The sequence below is a fragment of the Motacilla alba genome, chromosome Z, assembly GCF_015832195.1.
Source record: "Motacilla alba alba isolate MOTALB_02 chromosome Z, Motacilla_alba_V1.0_pri, whole genome shotgun sequence".
Classification (NCBI taxonomy): Eukaryota; Metazoa; Chordata; class Aves; order Passeriformes; family Motacillidae; genus Motacilla; species Motacilla alba.
This window is the reverse complement of record NC_052046.1, coordinates 49,119,764-49,142,648: the sequence shown is the minus strand read 5'-3', so window position 1 is coordinate 49,142,648 and position 22,885 is coordinate 49,119,764. Positions and strand designations below refer to the sequence as shown.

The following is a 22,885-nucleotide window of genomic DNA, read 5'->3' as shown; positions in this document are numbered from 1 at the left end:
CAGAAGTTTGAAATTACTTCAAAGGGGTTTTTTATAGGTTGGCAGCACTGAATTTTTTTCTGTGATTTAGGCAAAAAATTTTTCAAACATGTGTGCACTCTGTTAGTTTGTTGATAAACTCATTCCACAGTCCTCTAGTACATATAATAGAGGGGTCATTAGTTCTGAGAAAATTGAGTATTTTTCATCACTGTAGTAGAAGTGTGTACACATCATAAATGGAGCCTGAGGGGATTTAGTTCCAGGTTATTAAGTGTTCATTTGAGATGGTGGAAAATAGCTGCTGTTTCTGATATTTTAGATTAGATTGCCCTTATTGCTTGCAGGGTTTATTTTCAGTGACTGTTAGTCTTATTATTACAAATATACATTTAATGACTGAGACAGTATCAACAAAACCAGTAAACCCAGGTGCTATCCAAAAGCTGAAAAGTATTGATTCATTAGTTAGGACTTTATAATTAACTGAACTCTAATAGAAACTGTGCTGCAATGATATCCAGTAATTAATGAGACAATATTGTTATTTGAAACTTTTTACAAGTAAAAAGGAACAATTGTGTCAATTTGTTCACTTACTAGAATATATAAAGGCACCAATGAAAATCTTACAGAAAATTTTCCCCTAAGAGAAGCTGCCATGGAATCACCATCCTGCTGGGGAAAAAAAAAACCTAAGACATCAGGGCAAACACAGGTAATTTTTCAAAAGGTTTTTCAGAAATAACACTGTTGACCATACCAGTAATATTGTTTTCCTTGCCTAATTAGATTCATAGCCTGTACTGCAACCTCAAACCCTTAACAATAATGATACAGTTGTTAAATGGAATAGCACATCAGAGGGAAAAAACCAGCATTAACTATAGCAAACTCTATTCAAAAACATAATTGTCTTCTGCCTGTTTGTGAAGAGATAATATGAACAAAGCTTTTTGTATCAGAATTTGCAGATATGATTCCTTTGATTAAGGTACTAAATCTAATAGAATCAAGAACTTTTCAGTATTAATTCAACTTTTTGAACTGTTCCCTATGACTGAATCAACATACATTGTGAACACACACTTCTGATTAAATGGCATCAATATTTATGTTGGGCATGTAGTACAGTCATACTGGAAATCTAACACAAAGGGACTATTTTAAGGATAGGCCAAACAGCTAAACCAAATATATTACCATTCACATTTACTTCTGCATTTTTTCTGCCCCTTTGATTCTTGTCAGATTACTTTTTTTTTTTTTTTTTTTTTTTTAATCGTACTGTAGCTCTCCTTGATGCTGCTGCTGGAAGAATCAGTGACCCTGATTATGAGCCACTTAAGTCATATCATTGAGTCTGAACACTGGCACTGCCTACTAGTAGTCTCTCACCTTCCATTAGATGCTGGTGGGATATCAGCTCATTTAAGGGACGGTGTTTGAGACAAGTACAGCTAATTATGAAGGTAGTACATGATGACCCACTCTTAAGTTTGGCTTCCTTGGTAGTATAATACTTTTTTAATCTGTTTGTCAGCCTGTCATTTTTGGAGCTTGAATTTTCCCTGCTTTCTGTCCATTGTAGCTTGAAATATGTTTAAAACACTGGCCACTAAATAACACACAGATAAATACAGACAGCTGAAAGACTTGGGAATAATAAGTAGAGTTTTGAATTGTCTGTCCTGCCTACTGAATTTTTTTATTCAATTCTGTCTTAAATGTGTAACATTATGGATAGATCCTGTTCTTGGTAAGAAATGAATAATACAGTAGTATAGTAATGCTTAATTCATGAATAGAAGCATTCTCAGGATGTATAAGACTTTCTAGGGCTACTCTGTCATTCATTCTTACTTATCTACAGATGCCTATTTCAATCCAGAAGTATTTTTTTATGTGATTTACTATTCCTTATTCACACTATGGTGCGGTAAAGTGCTATTTATTAGGAGGATAGAGAATAGCATCCCTCAGGACGCAGGCAGTTTGTAATTAGTAGAAATATTTGGTGTACAAAGTTGGTAATTATCCTCATATTCCTATCATTTAACTGTAGAAATGAACCATACATGCTGTTTAGTGGTTTCAGAAGCCAGATCTATTCTGAGTTTTGTGTAGGGAGGCTCTGTTCCATCACACGCAGCTCCAGCGGGTGGGTTGACTAAACTGTGCTTAGTTGTGCATGCTAGCATATCTACATGGCTAATTAAATTATCATTCCTGAGCTCAGGTGAGGTCCACCTTTAGATCTATATGAAATGTATTATTGTGCTTTGATCCCACTTGTATTTTTTTGGTTGGGTTATACTCATCTACATTAGCAGGTGACTGAGCACATTACCAAGCAACTCAATAGATCAAAGTGGCTGCTGCTGATGTCCCGGCATTAGACTGTGCATGGTCCAGGGGCTACATCAGACTCAATTTAATTTGGTTAGTTGGACCAAATATCCCCATTATGCAACTGTCTCAAAACTGTCTGAAGAGCTAGTTCTTGTCTCAGATCCTTAGAGGTTAGGGTTCTTTCATATGCGCTTGGAACACAGCTTTTGGTCTGGTTTCGTTTCCTCAGAAAGATATCTGCTTTGTATGCGTTAAATTGGCTCCAAACCAGTATGTGGTACGTGCAGACAGTCAAGGGTTTAGCTTAAAAAATGTCTCTCCTGCTCTGAATTTAAGTGCAAATTCAAGCAGAGCAGCTGACAGGTGTTGAGTTGCTGCATCCTCCCTATAACTGATTGTGTGAGTGCTTTACCATGGTGTCCAAATGGCGTCAAACTGCAGATTAACATGATGTTTACAGTCACCCTTTAGACTGCCTTGATTTAAGTAAGCCAGGCTTCAACAACTGGCCACAGCTCAGAGTTACTTTAAGAAAGCAAACTGCTGTTTCCCAGACATTAGTCACTGGTTCCTGGATCAGACAGCACTTAAAGACCAACAGTGTGAATGGATATAGGTTGTGCACACCATGTGGGTCATGCACATAAGTCTGGGCATGCTAAGTGGGTGCTCTACAGCTGACATCAGTGCGCCAGCTTAAATGCATGATCCATACCTATTGCATCATATATCATAAAGTTAAACTCCCATGACCAAAATGCCAGCTACTGACCTATCCTGTACAAAATTATTTGTTTACTGACTTAGGCAAGTGCCAGGGGTGGTTTATGTGCTGATGTGACATGGTAATGTCTTGCTAGTGCAGGGTCAGGGTGGTGCTGATTATGCAGATTATTATTCAATTAATCTCATTATATTCAATATGCATTCTGTTCATTTTCTATTAGACAAATTAATAAACCTTAAGAAAAAAACCCCTGGACAATTAGTTTCTCAAATAACTAGGCCAACTTTCTTAATGTGGTTTCTGTAATCTAAATTTTCTTTTTTTTTTTCCCCATTGGGAAGATGGAGTAACTAGGGACACAGGAGTTAAAAAATTCAGCTGTATTCAGTTGAAGTGGCTTACTCTTCTAACAGATTATGCTCACTGAGTATCCCATTTTATAAATGGCTGCCATGTATATGAATGAGACAGTTTTTTTAAAATATAAAAATTCAGCTTGAACTGACTTTCATTTTTTTTATTGACAGCCAGGTTTAAGATTTTCAGTTATGTATGAAATGTCTATGTTCAGGCTTGAATGTCACCAATTCAGTGAATAAAACAAAATGATGAAACATTATGTGCGACCTTCCTGTTTGCCTTCAGCTTTGCAATTTGCAAGCAGCATATCTGACTACATCTAGCTGCTAGACTATTTCTAGTACCTGATACCTGTATCAGTCTGGTTGTATGTGCAAGTAGCAGTGAAAATTGGATGAACACCTGCATTTGGGAACAGGAACACCTGATGGTCAATACCATGGAGGTGTTGGTTACTGCTGTCATGTAAAATGTGTGCTAGAATAGGTAACCATGACTAGTGCATGTGCACTTGAGCAATGCAAAAGGAGATGGTTTTTGTTAAGTATGCGAGCATTTTGGTTTTTCACACTTGTGATATGTACACTCTTTGCTGCATCGCAACTGAAATAGGTTCCATGCACTTGTGAAGGTAAACAATGCCCACAACATTCCATTGGTGTGTAGCTAATATGATATCAACTGCTTGTAGTGGAAGTCATTTCACATATCCCTGGATGCCCTCAGAGCTCCTTACAGAAAAATTACTCCTCAGAGAGCTAAGTAATGCTGAAATTTGCTTTGTGTGAATTACATTTATTTGTGTTGCCCCCTTCATATCTTACATAACTTCATAAACAACCAGAAAGAGTGTCATAAAAGTGTTCCTAATAAATAAAAAACATTGACATTAAGTGTGAAAGAACAATAAATGCTTATTGAGCCAGCTTTTCTTGCATCTTCTCTTGTCACATTGACACAGTGATAACCTGCACGGATGTGGGTGGCATTACAACACCATAAATCAGTGGTTAAGCCAACAAATCTAATAGATCTGGTTTTCAGAAGTGGAGAATCTGGCATTTCTCCATTTCAACAGTCCATGTCTGTTTCCTTTAGTGATGGCTACAGAAAGGTAAACCAGTCCAGTTTTTTGGTATGTGGGGCTGGTTTAGGTTGTGTTTGATCTACCTCACAAAGAAGTTTAGCTTAGGTGTCATATTTTAGGCATGATATCCCTCAATTTAGTACTCCCACTACAGAGAAAACCACAAACCTCTGGTGGCAGATGAAAGGCAGAGATTACATCTTGAGATAAGAACAATTTACTGGAAGCAATAATGAGATAGGAAAACGATACTAATAAGAAAAGTACTCAAAAAGAGGGTGATGTACATGCAAAAATTACTGGCTGGTGTGCCCTACCCCAAGGCAATGAACAGTGGCCATGAGTTCTCCACCCAGACTGTTCCCCCACCCCAAGACACTCCCACCCTCTTCCCATCCTGGACTTCTACCCCCAGAGATGGCAAGAGGTGCCACAGAATAACACCCAGACATGGCCATGGAGCTCTAGGTTCCAATCCCTCACAGCTACCGTGAAAAGTTAACTCTCACTCCTGGCCTAAATGAGGATACTGGCTTACAGAAAGAACTTTTTAGAGAATAATGGGAAATTAGTGGGTGCAGAAGAGAAACACCAGTCTTGCAGGAGAAAAGCAGTTACAACTTTATTACTTTTTCAGCATTGCTTTTTTAATGGAAAATAGCTACTGAAATAAACAATTGCATGCTTTTTGGGTCAGTTTTTATGAAAAGAAACTGATACTAAGATCCATTCATTTGTCAATAACAGAACAACATTTTGTAAGTTTTTAGTTGTTTTAATCCTTCATGGAATAACAACGTTTTTGTGACAACTTTTTTTTTTTTTTCTGTGACAGAATTTTACTTTGTAAGAGTAAGAACATTCAGTAAAACTTTGTCTTTTAATTAAATATTGTTTTAAAAGGAATAAAAAAACATTTCTGTGAGGTCAAAATTATTTAATTTTTGTTCTGTTTTGAAATATCAAATGTATTCCTACCTCCCACTTTAGTATCAAATGAAATTTTTGTTTGGCACAATACTGTTAGACAAAAATAGCTGTTTAGACTTATGAGTCTTCTCTTGTGTTCCAAAGTTTATTTGAAGAGAAAACAAACAAATGTTTTAATCCAGAAGACTAGTATTTAGATGCACAGACATATAGGTAAATAGGGTACACTGTTATTACCCTGTGTTTTGTTATTCCTGCCTTTGTTTCACCTAACCCAGAAGAAAATGCAGAAGTTGTTTGGATTAGTGCATGTTGGGTATGTCGAGGGATCTTTGCAAAGCATTTCTGAGCTGTTATGATTTGCTGCTGTCTATTTCAAACTCTTACACTGACTTGCTCTTATTACTCTAACATTTGTCAGATTGTCTCACAATAAAGACTACTGGCTCAGTAGTCTTTTTCTTACATTCCCCAAGAAAGTAAAAGTAATTTTTCCTATTTATTTAATTATTAAGATCTGTAAATGTTCTTAAATGTTGATCAGGAAAGTTGGTTTTTTCCCCCCCCTCATTAAAGAATATGTTTCTCCTCCTGGCCAGCTGATCAGGCTAATCCTTAACTCCTTCTGCTATGGCTCATCAAGACAGAACCTGTTATGTGTGCATTAAGCCAGACTCTGAGCTGTGTAAATGGAAATGTGCAATTTTGCATGCAGCTGTCTGAATGTATTATGCCTATTAAACAACCCGCCCTCTTTCCTAGGAGTGTCTTGTTGTCACTTGGAAATGCAGTTACATAGGAGAATCCTGATACATCACAGAAATAATATATCATGGAAAAATTAGAGTTGTCTGCTTCTCATCTATTCCTTTGAGGTTTTTTTTCCCCTGTGGCATTATTCTTACACTGAATTTCAATAGGACTTTAATAGTAGCTCTAGTAAATAGTTTGGAAAAAAGGCAGAATCTGACCTTTTGGTTGCTCAGCAGCGTAACTGCTGTTTTTTAGATGCATGCAAAAAGTCAGAATCAGGCCCAGTGCTTGCTGTGTTTGCACGGCAACTTTAAGCAACGGTTTTATCTGGTGAGGGAAGAGCCTCAATAGACAGTGGTGCCATTTGTTCTTGCCGTGTTTTCATATGCGCCTGGACCTGCCTTACTCGACCTTCCAGCCGCAGAGTCCACTCCTGGCGAAGTCTGCAAAGAGAGTACAAGTGCTTAGCAGTTATTGAGCCAAATCCTTCAAATGTATCCAGGGCTTTTCAGCAGGGTCGAAGCTTTCCTCTCTTTCATCACCAGAGCACTTGTCCTGTATTTATTTACCAATTACACATCCCTCTAGCTTGCTAGATTGGGAATGCAGGGGAGAAAAGGATAGTGCTGATACTATCAGTGGTTGACATTGCTGGATTCCGAATGAGTCAAACAACTGCTGAAATGCTGTCACTGTGAAGAACTCTGTTTTTCCCTCTGGGGTATTCTCAAAGCCACACAGATGTACTGCCTATGCAGTAAGGTCATGCGATGTGTAAATTAAAAAATACAGTTTTTCCTCCAACCCCTCAAGTTCTGCTGTAAAATGCTGTGGAGAAGAGCAGGCTGAACTTAAAACATGTCCTTTTGGGTAAAAAAGAAAACAAAGCCAACTCTGTAGACCCTGTATGTGTTAAATGAAAGGAATTGATGTCATATGCAAGAGGAGCCACATAGCTTCAAGACACTCGCATAGTAAAAACAGAAGAGAAGATCTCTAGGGACCACTGCAAGATATTGTTGGCTGGATTATTTTCTGAAGGAAATGTTATGAAACACCTGACCCAGCAATGTTATAAGATTAGATATTATATGGTGATGCCAAATGCATCATAGAATATATGGGGTTTTAAATTACCCTTGGTGTGGTGAAACGAACAGCAGCCAATGATTTAATCTGAGAATAACTCAGCAGCAGTTCTTTCACATGGGTGCTTGCTTATCTGATTCTGAGTTTGGTTTTACATTGTGTTTTAAACTACCTGGTCTTCAATATTCTTTTGTTCATATAGACAAGCCTCAAAAGAGAGGTGCAGTGAGTTGGGAAAAATTTGCCATTGAGAATACTGGTGTTTCTCATCAGTGTCAGTGTCAAAAAGGGAGCACTCACCTTTATGTAGACACACCATTCTCCCAAGTGCCTCTTACATGAATTAGTAGATATGTATGTTTTGTATTGATAGTGTCTATTACCTCCTGAAAGTATCACTTTTTTTCAAATTATAGAACACTTTGTGAACACTCTGGGCTTTGACTGGGCAAATGACTTTGAAGGAACTTGCTTGGGTCTATTTCAGTTGTGATGAGTCAGTCATGACATATTAAATATGTAAGTTAACACATATTCAAGGTTCTTTCACAACATTTCTTCTCTTCAGAATAGAGCTTTTAACATTTTCAACTTTGTGAAGTCAAAAATGTTATCTAAACCACAAATTGCATTTCATTTGCACTGTCTTCTCCCGGTAGTCTTTTGTGATTTGGGTGATAAATTTTTCCACTGAAGCTGAGTACTTTCCTGGATTTTATCACATATGTTTTTTCTCCAGCAATTTTGTGATTGGGATTTGAGAATACTACTGACTAGATGGAGTAGAGTAATGGAAGAAGGATTGTCCACATGCAGCTTTTTTGAGATTCAAGGCCTGCCCAGATCTTGATTTCCAAATATCTAAATGATGACAGTACTTCCTTCTTGGGCACTGGGGTCAAAGTACCTAGAATTTTTTCCAAGAAGCAGCCCTTTAGCAGGACCTTCCAATTTGTTTAAGTCAAATTAGTTTCTGTGGATGTCCCAGTTTTGAGAAAAGTTTATGCAGGAAAACCTTTGTTAACTTCAGGAGGAAAGCACAAAAGGAAACCACATGAGACATGGTATTTCTTGTCCTCTGTTTCTGCCCATTAGTAGTCAGGGGATTCACTTAGTGTGCAGGAGATCCTGGTTCAAAGTTCTGAGTTTTCACAAGTTGAACAATGCAGTTTGCAGACTGCACAAGCAGTCCACTGCACTTGTGCAGAGTTATCTGTACCACAATACAGCTATATAGCTCTCTCTGTAGGCAATCCCCGTTGTTTTATACTGCTTTGTAAAGTTCCCCCACCAAACCAAAACAAGCAATAAACCCCCAAAACAACAAAAAGCCCACAACATTTTCCATTGAATGAGAAAATCTCATTGTGTCATTTTTACCTTTGGGTTTACATGATGTGAAGGGCTGTTAAACATAACAAAGGTGCCACGGGTTTTTTATTCAACAGATTAGGTGGGTGATTGTCCCTTTAATGTAATACTGTTTTGTTTATTTGTGTAGCTCTATTAGTTCCAGGTAAAATTCCTGCTATTTTCTGGCTGTCACAAGCCATAATTCCAAAGTGCTTTATTTTTTCATGGCTATGCTCCAAGGCCTTTGAAGAATGCTCATGAGGTTTAGGGGTGAGGGGTGTCTGAGTTTCCATGCAGAAGAGCCATGGTAATATGAGACAAGCAGCTGTGAGAGGAAAAGTGCCAAAGATCCAGAACACAATCTGTACTATGAATAAAGCAGTACAATAACAGGTTACCTTATTTTAAAACACGTGATGACATGCCTTGCTTCTTGTGGAAAAGAAAAAATACCACTTACTTGTTCAGGGCACTTCTGCTTAGCCTAGACTCTTCAGCTTCTTGTTGCTTATTTTGCTCTTGGATGACCTTTTCCCAGAAGTTCTTCAGCTCTTCCGCATCATGACCACCCATCCTGTGGCGTCTAAAGTTCATATGCTTGCTCATTTTCTGAAAAGCAATTTGGAGGTCAAAACAGTCAAAAGCCTGACCTGAGGCAGATACTCTCTTACTTGGCCCCTTGAAATTTCATTCTCAGGAAGTGCTATTAAAATAAATTATGTCACCCGAAAAAAATAGATAACTGGTGTGTAGACTGCCTTGAACCAAAATATAAGGCATTGAAACAGGCCTTAGGTGACAGTTGAATGGCATAATGATATTTTTGCTACTGAGTAATGTCTGTGCATGGCACAGTTCACTGAAATATTGTGGATGCCTCATGTGTGATATTTTAAGTAATTTTAGAAGAACTTGTGAAAAATGCTTTCAAATACAGTGCCATTGTCACTGGAGTTCAGATTAGATGTGAACGGCTTTCTTATTTTCTATCTTCCATATTCTTAAAACAGATCATATATGTATCATCTCAGGGAAATGCATTGCTCCTAAATTACTCCTTTTGCTACTCCAAATTGTGTCATGCACAAAATATACAAGGGAATTATGAATCTGAATTGAAACACACAGAGTGCAAAGCCCTGGGGAGCTTGCTATGGTTTTGTTCTATATTTTATCAAAATTCAGTCTTAAATACTGTTAAAAGTATGGTTCATTGAAATACAGGGATCAGTTCCAATAAATTATAAGAATGACAGAAAATAGGCGACTTTGTTTTTGATAAGTGCATGTTATTGAAACATTAAAATTCTCATCATGTCTGATGTCCTTGCTGATATTACCGTATTGTGTTGGTTATCAGATTGTAATGGTACTTTGAAAAGTTAAGTTCTGTTGCCTATTTCCTGAATCAGCCTCCTCCATTAGGCCCCACCAGTAAGTAGGAAGATACAAGAAAGAAAGACCCCCAAAAACTTAAACTCGAGTGTTCTACGACTAGATCAGCACTTAATTTGAGGGTTGCTATGAAATAAATCCCTTTGCTTCCTTGTGTTTACCTGTATTCTGCTATCATTAGATACTTTTGCCAACACTCCACTCTGCAATGGTGGTGAATTAATGCCTCATAGACCCTGAAACTGACTTGTGAATCTTCTTCCTTGATGATTTCATACTTTAGGAGCTATTCTTGATAAATACAACAAAGGCTATGCTAATGTAGGCCTATCTGAAGAAACTTTTGCTTTGTACAGTGCTGTAAAGTAGAAGATCAGAGTAAATGTAAAGGGCAGTTAGATGTAATACAATTAATGCAGATTTCTGAAAGGTTAATATCAAATACAGTATTTGAAACTCCTGGCACCTTAAAAATAAGTTTTAAGTTAAGTTCTGGACATCTTCCTCAATCAGATATTTTAGATTTGTCATAATTTTCACAAATCAATTTTTTTAAAAAAGATCGGTAATAACAAATAATTTTGCCAAACTTGGTGTGAAGCCTGGCTGGAATGGAAAAACTGTTTAACAAAAAGAAAAATCACTTTGAGATACATTCTTTTTCCATTGAAAAGTCCAGTTGCCTAAAGACCAGCACAGCCCAACTGGAGTGATAAGCATGATCATGCAATATAACTTCCTGTGTGATGGAGTACCTTGAGTGCTTAGAACACTGGTCCTCTTCACAGCGAAGTCAGCAGGAGCTGCACTATCATGAAAACAAGCAGATATTTTCCTCTGAGAAAAACAGCATTTTTCTAGTATTTCCCTTGATGTGGACTGGGGATGCTGTAGATGTAGCACAGTGTGATACAGCAGGAATTGTTGCATTGGTGTGGGTTGGTTCTACTAACACCTTTTGCTAAACGTGTTGTGTTTGGCAATGAATATGGTCTAAATGGGAATATGGGTGATGTTACTAAAGTTTTGTCTCACTCTGAGGTCCCAAAATAATAGTTTTAGTTAAGGCTTCATCTTGCAAAAAAATATGCATGTCACGGATGCACTGGAACATGCCCTATCTGTGTCCTAATTCCATAGGCCTTGAGCAGTGTTAAAATAAATGCTCTGGTAATAGCTTGTTACAGCAAGTGATGGAATCTGATTATTTCATCATTCCTGGATCAGCAGGTCACACGGGTCTTCGCACCATTTAGAGATTCTTCTATCACTAGCAGCTGCCCACTTGACACTGCAGATAATTATCCCATTGCCTCAGAAGCCAAGTGCAAGTTGCTGACAAACTGAATCAGTGTGCCCTCCAAACCCTATTATACTTTGCCTCGTATAAGAATCTGCCATAACACATTAAACTTTAATTACAGATTAAATTTTTATGATTATTAAACTTCTAGTTGATGTTCTCCAAATGGTACAAAGAGGGTCTCCAGTCTTTATCTGAGATTTAAATTGGTTAGATTTTGAGGGGGGGGGGCATGAGGGTTTTGGCTGCCTTAAGCTTTGCTCCGCTCAAAAAAACACACTCTATTAAGAGAGGTGCCCAAAAGATAGAGGTAGTTCTGCAAGTTTTAGCCTGCTGGGTTTGTGGGTCTTTTTGCAAGTCAAGAACATTTGCTATTAGTTCCTAGGAATGTCAGTGACAGTTAATATTTTGTTTGGTATTGCTGTGGTCCTTGCTAAGATAGATACTTAATGTAAAACTTTTGAAGATGGTACTGTCTGCATTGCTGGCCAGCCTCTTTCATGGTATGATGTGTGAAAGCATCATATTTTTCAGCCTGGCATTATGACATCTAGGTGTAGAGACTAGGGTTCATGTGTCCTGTAATACCTTTTCTTTGTGCTAATTGAAAGATTATTTTTGGGAGCTTGGTTTGAATTTCTGACTAACACTTTGTATTTAAAAAAAAAATCTTTATTATTGCTCTAGAAAACAAGTTTTGTTGATGTGTGCTTTTTTTTTTTTAGATGTCCCAATAACATAAATTAGACTACACTGACGACTGGACTTAATGCCATCAAAGCTGTTCTTGATTCCTTCACTCAGATAACTCAGGGCACAGTAACAAGTAGAAGATTTAGATTTTCCCTGTAAATAAAAAGCAGACTTCCTCACAGTCACTTGGCCAGTTTTGTCTGAGTGGACAGTGGACAAAGAAAATAGGTTCATCATTCCAGAGATATTAAAAGAAAGTCAGGGAGATGTCTTTCTGACTCCTAATGGCTGGTTCTTTTAGCATGTTTATCTACTGATATGAATGTAAAATAACCAAGAGCAAGCACTTCTATTAATTTGAAATTATTCATTCAGAAGACCTGGAATATTGCAAATATCATTTATGAACTGAAAATTTATGTCATAAAACTTTCTGCAATATATTTTCAATGAAGGGTTACTAAAAAGTGCATAACACTGGCTCAAGACAGAGTCCCTTATTAAATATTCAACTAAGATAGTTAAGGAGGTACTATGATTATATGGGTTTTGCAGTCCTAACTGCCCATATGAAGTATAGTTTACTGCTTTTTTAGAGAGCCAAGCTGATAAAACAACATATAAATTAGAATGAAATTAGATCTTGGTTAAAGTGGCTTATGCATTTGGTAGCTCTGAGCCTCAACTGTCAAAAACATGTAAGTATGTACGAAAGAGTTTTTACAGCATTCATCATTTACATAAATTAATTTATATGCTAAGATATTATTAATTTATGGAGAATGTCCACAAGAAGAAGTAATTGTAAAAACAAAATTAATGGCAGTGTAAAAGAAAAATCTCCTACATTTATAATCAAAGCATAAATCAGAGGCCCATGCAGCAATCTGTAAGACAGAAAATCACTCATGAAACACAGCACCTACTTATAATACATTGTTTTAAACTCGTAAAATCATAGAGACATAGAATATGCTGAATTGGAAGGGACCCACAAAGATCACTGAGTCCATCCCCTGCCCCAGCACAGCACCATCCCCAGTAGTCACACCATGTGTGCCTGAGAGCATTGTCCAAATGCTTCCTGAACTCTGTCAGGCTGTGACCATTTCTCTGGGGATCCTGTTCCAGTGTCCAACCACCCTCTGCATGAAGAGCCTTTTCCTGATAATCCAGCCTAAACCTCCCCTGATCCAGCAGTTTCCTTGAGTCCTCTCAGTGGTCACAAGAGTGAGGAGGTTGATACCTGCCCCTCTGCTTCTCCTTGTGAGATCATGTTCCAGACACAGTTTAGAGAGGTTTGAATTGGGAATGATGAACATCTTTCCCTCTACAGATTTATCCCATACAAGGGGCAGGAAATTTTGCTTCTAGTTTTAAGTCATATCCACAACTTTTGTTCACTGACACAAAACTAGTATAGAAAAAGCCAATGGTACAACCTTCTCTCACTTAATCTGATCTGCATCTGAGTGTGCTTTGGTAAGGTGTTAAATTAGTAGGTTCCCAAATGGTCTGGTCTTAGCCCCTGCCTTGTCTGCATATATTGAACTAATGTAATCTCAGTCTACTTCTGCTGAGGTACAAAAAGGAGTTTTAAAAAGTATCCAATGCAAGTAATTTCTCTTCTGCACACTTTGTAATTTTTACTTTAGACCCTTTCTGGAGAAATTCTAAGAGCCAGAAATGGCTCTTGATGTTTTGAACAAAATTGCTATTCTGAGTTATCTTTATGTGAAATAAGCAGGAGAAGAAAATATTTTCTAAAGTCTAAGGAGCCATTTTTTACCTCTTTTCAGTCTTTCTATTTAACATATGTTTTTAGATAGCCATAGTCTTAAAAATTCAGTGTTTTATACAGACAGATTTGTAGGCAAAATATTTGTGGTTTTGCTTTTTAGTGAGAAGTATTTCAATATATTCAGTAAAACTGTTAGTTGAACATATTTGGAGAAAAATATCAATGTGATTTTTGGTATAAATTATGCCTAATTTAAAGAATAATTGGTTTGGCTAACAATAAGAAAACCACTTTATGCTTTTTCCTTACTGGAAAATATTTTAGCTAGTAATGTAAAACAATGTTTGAATATTTCCAAAGTTTATTTCCAAATTTTTTTGCTGAAAGACAATCTTTAACAAGAATTTTATTTTCTATATTTATATATACTTATCTTTAAAATATTTCCTTTCTAACAGTTGGAGAGAAGTCTAATTTTAGCTCTTTATATGAATTTGATGATTCAACCAATTTTAATATGGAACATAAGCATATTCCTGGAAGAATTTCCACAGTCACTTCAGAAGTTTTTTGGTGACAGTTGTAAACAATGGAAAGATTATCTTTGATTTTAACTAGACTCAGTCCCTTGGGTCATATCATCACCATGAGCTGGTTTATCTTTGTCAGGACACTAATTAATATCCTATTCCTTTTGCCCTTCACCAGGGTTTGTTTGCCTAAGCACAGAATGTTTTCCAGCATTATATATCTACTAGAGTACAGTTCAAAGCCTGTTTTTAGTGCTCCTTAAAAAAGAAAAAAAAAAAAAAAAAAGCTCAAAGCTTTAAAAAGTTTTAAATTACACATAAAGAATGCATAATTTTGATGAGTATCCCCTTACATGTTCCTTTTCTGGTGGTTTTCCTTTCAGTTGAAGTGTGTGTGTAATAAAGAAGCTCTAGTGATACCAAAAAGATAGTAACAAATAATACCTTAATAACAGAAGGTATTACTATAGTAAAATGAAACAGTGGAAGGATACGTCTTATATTTTATAAATCACATAGGATCAGAATAATTTTCATAAAAGTATACTGAAATATACAGAATACCAGGTCATCAAGGGAACAAGAAGAAAACATTGTTCAAATTTGCATGATTTAGCAAAACATAAAATTAATGTATACCCATGTATATCTAGGCAGGTTTAATAATCAAGACAGGAAGAGAAAATCTTATTTTGGCCAAAATACAAGAATAGAAATGCTTACTTTAATTGTATAGTAGCTTCCTCTTCTGTCAAAGTATGGTTTTCTTGAGTGATTACTGAATCATGTCAGTTTTACCCCTGGGTTCCCCTTTTCAAGAGAACTCCAACTGCCAGGAATAACAGATGAAATCTATTCATCCGTCACTCATTTTTATTTGGGAGTGATGACATCTGCTATTATGAATTAGCTTAATGGCAGGGGGGAAAAAAACCCCAAACCCACAGTCTCATTTTGTAAAGCCTGCAACACACCATGAGGAATGACCAGACAGTTACAGGGCACAAACTCTGAATGCCACATTTGATCTGTGCAATAAATTTTGGCAGGTGCCACTGATGTCATAACTTGGCTCTGGAGAAACAGTTACTCAAGTAAGAACCCACAAGTGTGGATCACTGTAGCATAACCTCTATATGACTTGCAAGAATTCAGCACCATCCCCTCCAAGAAAAAGGATAGATCTGAAAAGAACATGTTGAATAACACATCTTGTCTCACATTTGTGCTTCCGAGTGACTGACAGATAAATAGGTTTCTTTTTCACCTCTTTTGAAGTGTTGGTCTGTAAAAGCACCTGGTAGACTACATGACAGGATTCCAGCTAAGCTGTTAATACACTCAATAGTGCAGGAATCTGACCAGCGGCAAGCTGAAACATAGCGTATATAATTTGTTACAGAACTTAGCACTTCCACTTGGACAGATTCTTCCTCCCTCCACTGGTACTCCTAGGTGAACAGAGAAACACATTCAAGTAAGGTGCTACTTACTCTGACACAGGGAGAGCAGATGGCGACAGACTTTCTGCTCTCAGCTTTTATTGGCAACCTGACTGCATAACCTTTTGGTAGTTTTGCAAGTTCCACCTTGAATTTAATTATATTTCTTACTCCAGGTATTTCTAGCAAAAGCTTTATCCAGACTTCTTTGTGCCAAATACTGTAAGTTTTCTTTAAATCTAAAATCTGTATGTATTCAAGAGACAAGTTACTCTTCTCATGTCTTCAAACTATGTAGGGCAGAAATGTCTTCCCCTCTCCTTCCTTGTTTTGGTATTATAGCATTTAAGGACTTTGGAGTCTTCTCGTACTCATTCTATGGATAGAGAGATAGGTATCATGACTCTTTTCTGTGGTCTCATTAAACACAAGCAATGAGAACTGTATGTCACATTCCAGCTAAATATTAGTCCCTTGTATGCCTCCTTATTTTGTTTGGCTAGAACAATTGGAATCTAGAATTACTTTAATCTTTTCCAGAGAAGTACAAGGCTCATTACAACTTCAAATTGATTCATGCACTCATCTAGTTCTCCTCTTATTTTTTGCAACTTACAAGGCTCAACTTATGACAGAAATTTTAATTAGATCTCAAGTTCACAAACTGCTTCTTGTGCCCTTTTCTCTATTTCAATCCTTCCAGTAACTTCTTTCATTTTTGAAATTCAGTTCCCTATGCTTATGACAACCTTTCTGTTCTCTAGAAAATTTCTTTAACTCACTGCTTTATTTTGTGCCAAATGCTGCTGCTTAAAACATTGTTTGTAAGACAGCTCTGGATGAATTCCTTTTTTAAACTTCTTGCAGTTAGGGAGCTTTCACTAACAGATGTTAGCTCATTTTAACAATTTCTAAGTTTAAAGAGATACACCCTGGTGAGATCATAAGAAATAAAAGCTGGTTTCTCCATAGGGAAGAGAAGAAAAGAAGAGGCATGTAGTCCAACTTATCTCCTAACATAAAGAGTAACAGGTTATTTATTGTCTGCTGGATGTGATTAGTAGACAGTGAGAGAGGAAGAGAGAGGGAGATTGCAATGTATCATTAAGTATCCTTATAGAATCCATAATTAGTTCAGACGAACAACTAAATTAATTTTTCTACTAATCAATCAGTAAAACCTCAGCATTACTACTGTTAGTGTAGGTGAGCCATGAAACATAACATGAAGCTGGTAAATCACCACTCCAGGACAGATTGCTCTGACTATGGCTGATCCTGAACCCTAGACAAATGCCCAAATTGCTGATGATGCTGTTGGACTCTTACAGTTTCTCATCTTGGAGCTGCTTCTTTTCATATAAATAATGCAGAATTCTGAGCTTGAGAGGCAGTACCAACAGCCTGCTTGTTTGATCTCCTGTATGTCTCAGAGGTGCGTTTTGCACTTTCCCAGACTATCAAATATATTGCTCATATTTTGTCTACTAGGTACCCTAAGGCCTACTTTTTCATGGCAAGAAAGTTATGGAATTTTTTTTGAAAAATCTGAATTTCATTACAGCCCAGACATAAAACAGATCTTGAGATCCTGCTTAGATTCTTGTGCTGAAACTGCCCCAATTCAACATCTCTGAGAACTCACACATAGTTCCACTGTGTAATGTCGGTGGTGCCTAGTGGTAAGAAAGCCTAAGAAGCACTAGGGAGAGGATGAGGCTGCAACAAGGCACACAGAAATAATCAGAGATTTTTGATCATTGTAAATAAAGTGACCGAGACATTGGAAGCAAGACTGATCACTGTAATATCAGTCTGATACCATGTAGAGATCAGCAGTATAGTCTACTCCAGCCTTCTTGTTGTTTGGCGTCAGTTGAAACAATGTTATGTGAATTCAGAAGTAGCATAGATTTTTCTCTATAGACTTGTCAGACAAATCAATATTTTGAGTAAATTATTTCAAGTTTATAAAGCACATAGACACCACTATATGTTCAAAATTTTACAGCCTAACTTGACAGTTTCACCTAAGAATTTGACAAGTCTGCAGTGTAGCTCTCACAATAAGGTTCTGACAGTTGCTTCTGCTCATTTGTAATGATTTAAATCTATAGGTCTCAGATAATATTGTCTTGCACTGACATAGCTTTTGTTATAAATGACTGTGTTTTGGATGTTGTATTGTATTACAGTAATTCACTTTGCTACCCTTTCACCACCTTGTATTGTTTTGCCACTTGGTGCAGATATAGCCATTTATATGGAACTTTCTTTTGCTTTATGTGAGCTGTTGATGCTGTCAATAAAATGCTTGTTTGCATTAGGTAACCAAAACTTATCCTTCATTAAAAGGAAGAAAATTAATTTTTTTAAGTCCATTGAAGATTTCAGTGGGCACTTAACTACAGTGATGTCCATATAGTCTAACCCTCTACTAAATATGAATTTCTTTCGCCCTGTTTTGCTTGGTCATATGCACTTAACTACCAGAAAAGGAGGTGGCCTACTCTCAGATATTTTTTTACTTTCATTTCGTTATCAGGACTGTTTGTATTTTGTCTATTGCACATTATTTTTAAGCATAAAGGGAAGCAGACATCAAAAGAAATGAAGGCTAAATTGTGCTACAGCATCTGATTCCTGATTTTCACTGGCATAAAGCTACTGCCAGCTTGCAGAGCCTGTAGTACATGATTTAGGCTCCCTCATGGAAGGGCTCCGTAACTAATTCAAGGTGCATGAAACAGGTCAATGTGGGAGGTCATGCTGAAGTGTATGTAGATAGTACTGCAGTTTTTGTAGGCTCTGGGAAAGAGTTCTTCCTGTGTTATGAACTGGTTTAACACAGAAGGTTTAAGACAGAAGACCAAAGAAAGCTAAGCTTCTGTGAATTAAATGGATCAGACCCAGAAAAGCTTGAAATATACTTGAAAAATGTGGTTAAACCCAAATGAGGTTAGATGTCGCGGCCAAAAAATTGGTAAGTTTTGTTTAGTAGTAAGAGAGAAAGAAAGAAAAAAAAGAAACAGAGAAACAGAGAAAGAAGAGAGTGGGGGGCGGGTGGGGGGTGGCAGGACAGGGAAAGGGTGATGAGTGTTAGGTAGAAACCCTTCTGAGGGTCCCAATGCCGTCTTGTTGCTCCCATCCGTCTGGTCTTCTAGAGGCTCCCCTGAGGCTGCCGTGCCACCACGCCACACCGAAATGTATGGAATCCCATGGATGGATGTACCTGTGGGCAGGTGGGAAGGCCCAGGTGCCTCCCTTGCAGGGACCCAGTTTGGCACCGTCCCTTGCAGCACTGCGGGTCTGTCGCACCGTGCTGCCGTGCCCTGGAGCGGGGTCTGGGACCCCTCGGGGGATCCTGTGGCAGGCCACGGCACCCCCGGGTCCTTCGTGTGGCCGCAGCTTCTCCGGGGCGAAGGGGCCCCTCAGCTGAGCCCTCTGCACAGCCGGGATGGGCGGTCACTGCCTCTCACCAGAGGCCTTTTCCCCGCACCCCAAAGCCTCTCCCCACCTTTGTGCGAGGCCTGTGCGGGCCTGGCAGCTGAATGCCCTGGGGCTGCCCCCCTCCGGAGGTGTAGAGCTTGTGCTCTGTGAATTTACTCTTCTCCCCCAGCCCCGAGTTGTTACTTTATTTATCTTCATCAGTGAGCGGTGTAGGGCCTCAGTCAAGACCCCATTCAGGGTGTGGGGGTCTTCTCTGCAGCTTCTGTAATGCAGTTTTGCCATAATAGGCAAAAGTCCTTCATGAAGATGTTTAAGTCATAAACTATAATATTTTAGTATTCAATGTACTGTTTCAACATTTTTCTTTTATCTTTACTACTCAGCAAATGCAGCCACCAATTACATATTCAGGAAATTTCTGTGGTGGTCACTTGCTGGATCTTGTCTTGCACACTTTCACCTATGCTGTGCTAATTTTCTTTAGTTGTCCGACTTTAACCTGAAGAGTCAGGGTTCTTTAAGCTTGAAAATCAGGATGATCTTCAAGACATCCAGAAAAAGATGTCTTGAAGACAGAAAAACAACCCACTAGGGTTTTGTCTGGGGACAATGCTGCTACTGGTAGGGTTTATTTGAATGCTCTCTGTCTGCACCAGATAGGGAGACATAGTATGAATAATTTGTGGGATAACATGCCAGAAACACTGAAAAAGTAGGGGGGGGGGTTAAGGTGAAAGCACTGCAGCTGGCCCTGTGGATGATATCGCTAAGCTCATGTAAACAGACATCATGCTAGAAGATGTGATATTATTTTGTATGTATCACTCCAAGCTGGCAAGTATTTATCTCTAATGAAGTCAGTTGTAGTCTGTCACAGGTCTCATATTACATCACATTTCCTGAAGAAATGTAAAATTACAAGATACAGCATATTACAAGATACAGTACAAGATAAGCAATTGTAGAACGCTGATATCTTGAACACTATGGTTGTATGGTGTAATACTACTTGATCTACAACTTAAAGAAAGGCTTGTCTGTGAAATGTGCAGCAAAAGTTTAGGAACAGAAGTCCAGAATGGAAGGCAACACAGTGGTCCTATGTGGTGGAGATTAGAGGGTCCATAGGGGAGTGAAAAAGATGTAATACTAGAAAATCAATATTTGTGACAAAGCAAATTGAAATTTGGCATGAACAAACATCAGGGGACCAATATAAAATCTACTTGGGGTAGGAAATTAACCTGTCAAATTCCTTCAAATTAGTCTGATTTTGCAATATGTGTTTACAGCTAGTCAGTGCTATGTACTGTGGAATTGTATTACTAGAACTGAAAAGTTGACTTCACTATCCTAAGGAAAAGGAGTTTGGAAATGCTTTGCCCAAGAGATTGTATCAGGATACCCAGTTTGTTCAAGATACACTCTTAATAACTATCCAAAGTAAAGAAGCAGGTTATTATACCCATAAAGTCTGGAAAAAGAGCTGGTATATTTCAGCTGACAGTGAGAAAGGATTTGTATAAGAACAAGTTGAAGTTTTATTCATATTAACCTGTTCATATCCACTAGTTACATTGTGATTTGCTAAGGAAGTAGTGCAGTGTTTTCCTTGTACTTTTAATTAATTTATTAATAAAAAATTCTGTTAGTACTTTATGGAATTTTAACACAACTTTGCTTCATGGTATTTGCAACCTTTTAATGTTCTAATAGCATGATAGTCACTTCATGGACTTGAACATTTAAATTTTAAATACTTTCTAATAAATAACTGAGGTATTCCCAACTCCATATGACTTGTACTGAGCTGTTACTTTGATTTGTTCCTCTAATGATTTATCATATCCTACCTATATTATTAGGGCACCAAGTTGTTCAGGACTCAAACTATTTTTTAAATCAGAGAATGTAGCAAAATCCATCCTTAGTCCTAATAGGCTGCTTGGTGCTGGATACTGTAATAAGCAATGTTTCTGTATAAAAGCTTTATTTCCTTTAAATAGTACTTAAATATTAACCTGGCTAAATCACTGACTATTGTCGAGAAGTATCTTAGAGTTTAAACACACAGACAAATCACCCATGATCTCTAGTAATTTTTTCTACTTCTTATTTTAATCTGCTGCAAGAATGAAGAGCCACAATGTTGCTTAATGAGCAGAAGGCAGTTTAAGTCAATTTCTACTGTAACAAGGAATGCATAATAAAAAAAGTCATCAAGGGAAAGCAATCGGTGGTGAGGCCCTGAAGTTCAGTCTGTGAATTTCAGGGTCTTTAGCAGGCTTGTATCTCTATGAAAGACTAGTTCTATTCTGGTCTGAAATTCTCTCAGCATTTGTTTGATGCGTACTGGATGGGTTCTTAGAGCATGCCTTTTGTTTACTCTTACCTGAAAGTAAGTTCTTCATAAGTGCCCTTTAATGTCAAGCACCAGCGCTGAAGTATAAGGAACCTGAGTGTATTTGAATTACTGTTTGTTGTGGGCTAAGAAAGTTGACTCACACAACATGAACGAGAAGATGTATAATAAATTGCAACCCATAGCAGTATGTTTATGTATCCAAGGTATTGAAACATTTTCTTCCTTTTTTTCATAGTAAACTGGGTTAATGAAAATATATAAGAACACAAATTATGCAAGAATATAGTCTTCTGACTTACAATTAATGTTTACTTTTCCTGGGAATTATTTCTTTTCTTATGGAAACCTAGGATGAAAACCTCATCGCCTCAGACATTTTAAGTTAGACTGGACAAAGCATCACCAAGTGCACCGAGGAATCAGAGTAAAATGGCAGAAAAATGTATTAAATTACCCGATTAGTTTTTTCCATTCATCATTTTTATGCTTCTGTACCCCTATATATGCTTCCTTTTACCTTTTATTTAATGACAAATAGGCTCATGTGAAAGAGACAAAAGCCATTCCATGAGGCCCAAAACTCAGTAATGGAAGGATCACCAGCTTAGGCTTTTTACCAGCTACAGTATTTCACAACTGGGCATATGAAAAATACACTTTTTAGTTGTTTTTGATCTTGAATCTTGGTGCAAGATTTGATGAAGGAAATCTCTGACCTTAAATAATGGCAACAGTAAGACTGAAAACAAACTAATCAAAACTCAGAAATTGTGGGTGAAATGTGCTACTTTCAAAAAGCAGGCCTCCTAAGTGAAGCTGCTGTACTTTCTATAACCATATTGCACAGCTGTACAGTAACTCCGCCAGTTGCCATAATTTGAATAATTTATTTATGAGGCCTAATGAATACTTCTTCTTGCAAATAAGACCCATCTTACTGAATATTGTCTGGGTACCTCGGTCCTAATTATTTTAAAAACGGATACTAACAATGTTGAAATTTCTGGTGGAAACAAAGCTCATTTTCTCACCTTTTATCAGGGACCAGGATCCTGTCTTCCTTTATGGCAGCACCATAAAGAGAGGCATGTCACAGTAGGGACTCTTGCTTTTGTCTGCCATGCAAGTAACAAAATATACCAGAATAGCTTTCTATCCCTTTCTAAATAAGCATTAGGTATCTCAAGTTAGAAGGCATTTTGCTGCCAGCAGAGGATTAAATTTTCTACCATGCCTTTGTTTTGGCTCACTTTAAAATAGAATGTTTCATTCTAGAGCTTCCTATGAACATACTCAATAGCTCCTGGGCTTCATTTTTTACTGTACTGCTCCTTTC

At 37.5% G+C, this 22,885-nt stretch overlaps 1 protein-coding gene across 3 annotated transcripts; it reads right to left on the bottom strand.

Moving 5' to 3' along the window:
• Positions 1–5,196: 5,196 nt before the first annotated feature.
• LOC119695719 (protein FAM240B-like) lies at positions 5,197–22,621 on the bottom strand. 3 transcript variants are annotated; one of them, XM_038124726.1, is made up of 3 exons: positions 22,581–22,621; positions 9,091–9,239; positions 5,197–6,631 (listed from the first exon to the last, which is right to left on the bottom strand). In XM_038124726.1, the coding sequence occupies exons 2-3, from the start codon at positions 9,234–9,236 to the stop codon at positions 6,499–6,501; spliced, it is 279 nt and encodes a 92-aa protein (XP_037980654.1). In that variant the 5' UTR covers positions 9,237–9,239; positions 22,581–22,621; the 3' UTR covers positions 5,197–6,498. The 3 variants fall into 3 exon arrangements, with proteins under 3 accessions (XP_037980654.1, XP_037980652.1, XP_037980653.1); XM_038124724.1 differs by lacking the exon at positions 22,581–22,621 and adding an exon at positions 15,016–15,266; XM_038124725.1 differs by lacking the exon at positions 22,581–22,621 and adding an exon at positions 10,781–10,833.
• Between the last annotated feature and the right edge of the window lie 264 nt (positions 22,622–22,885).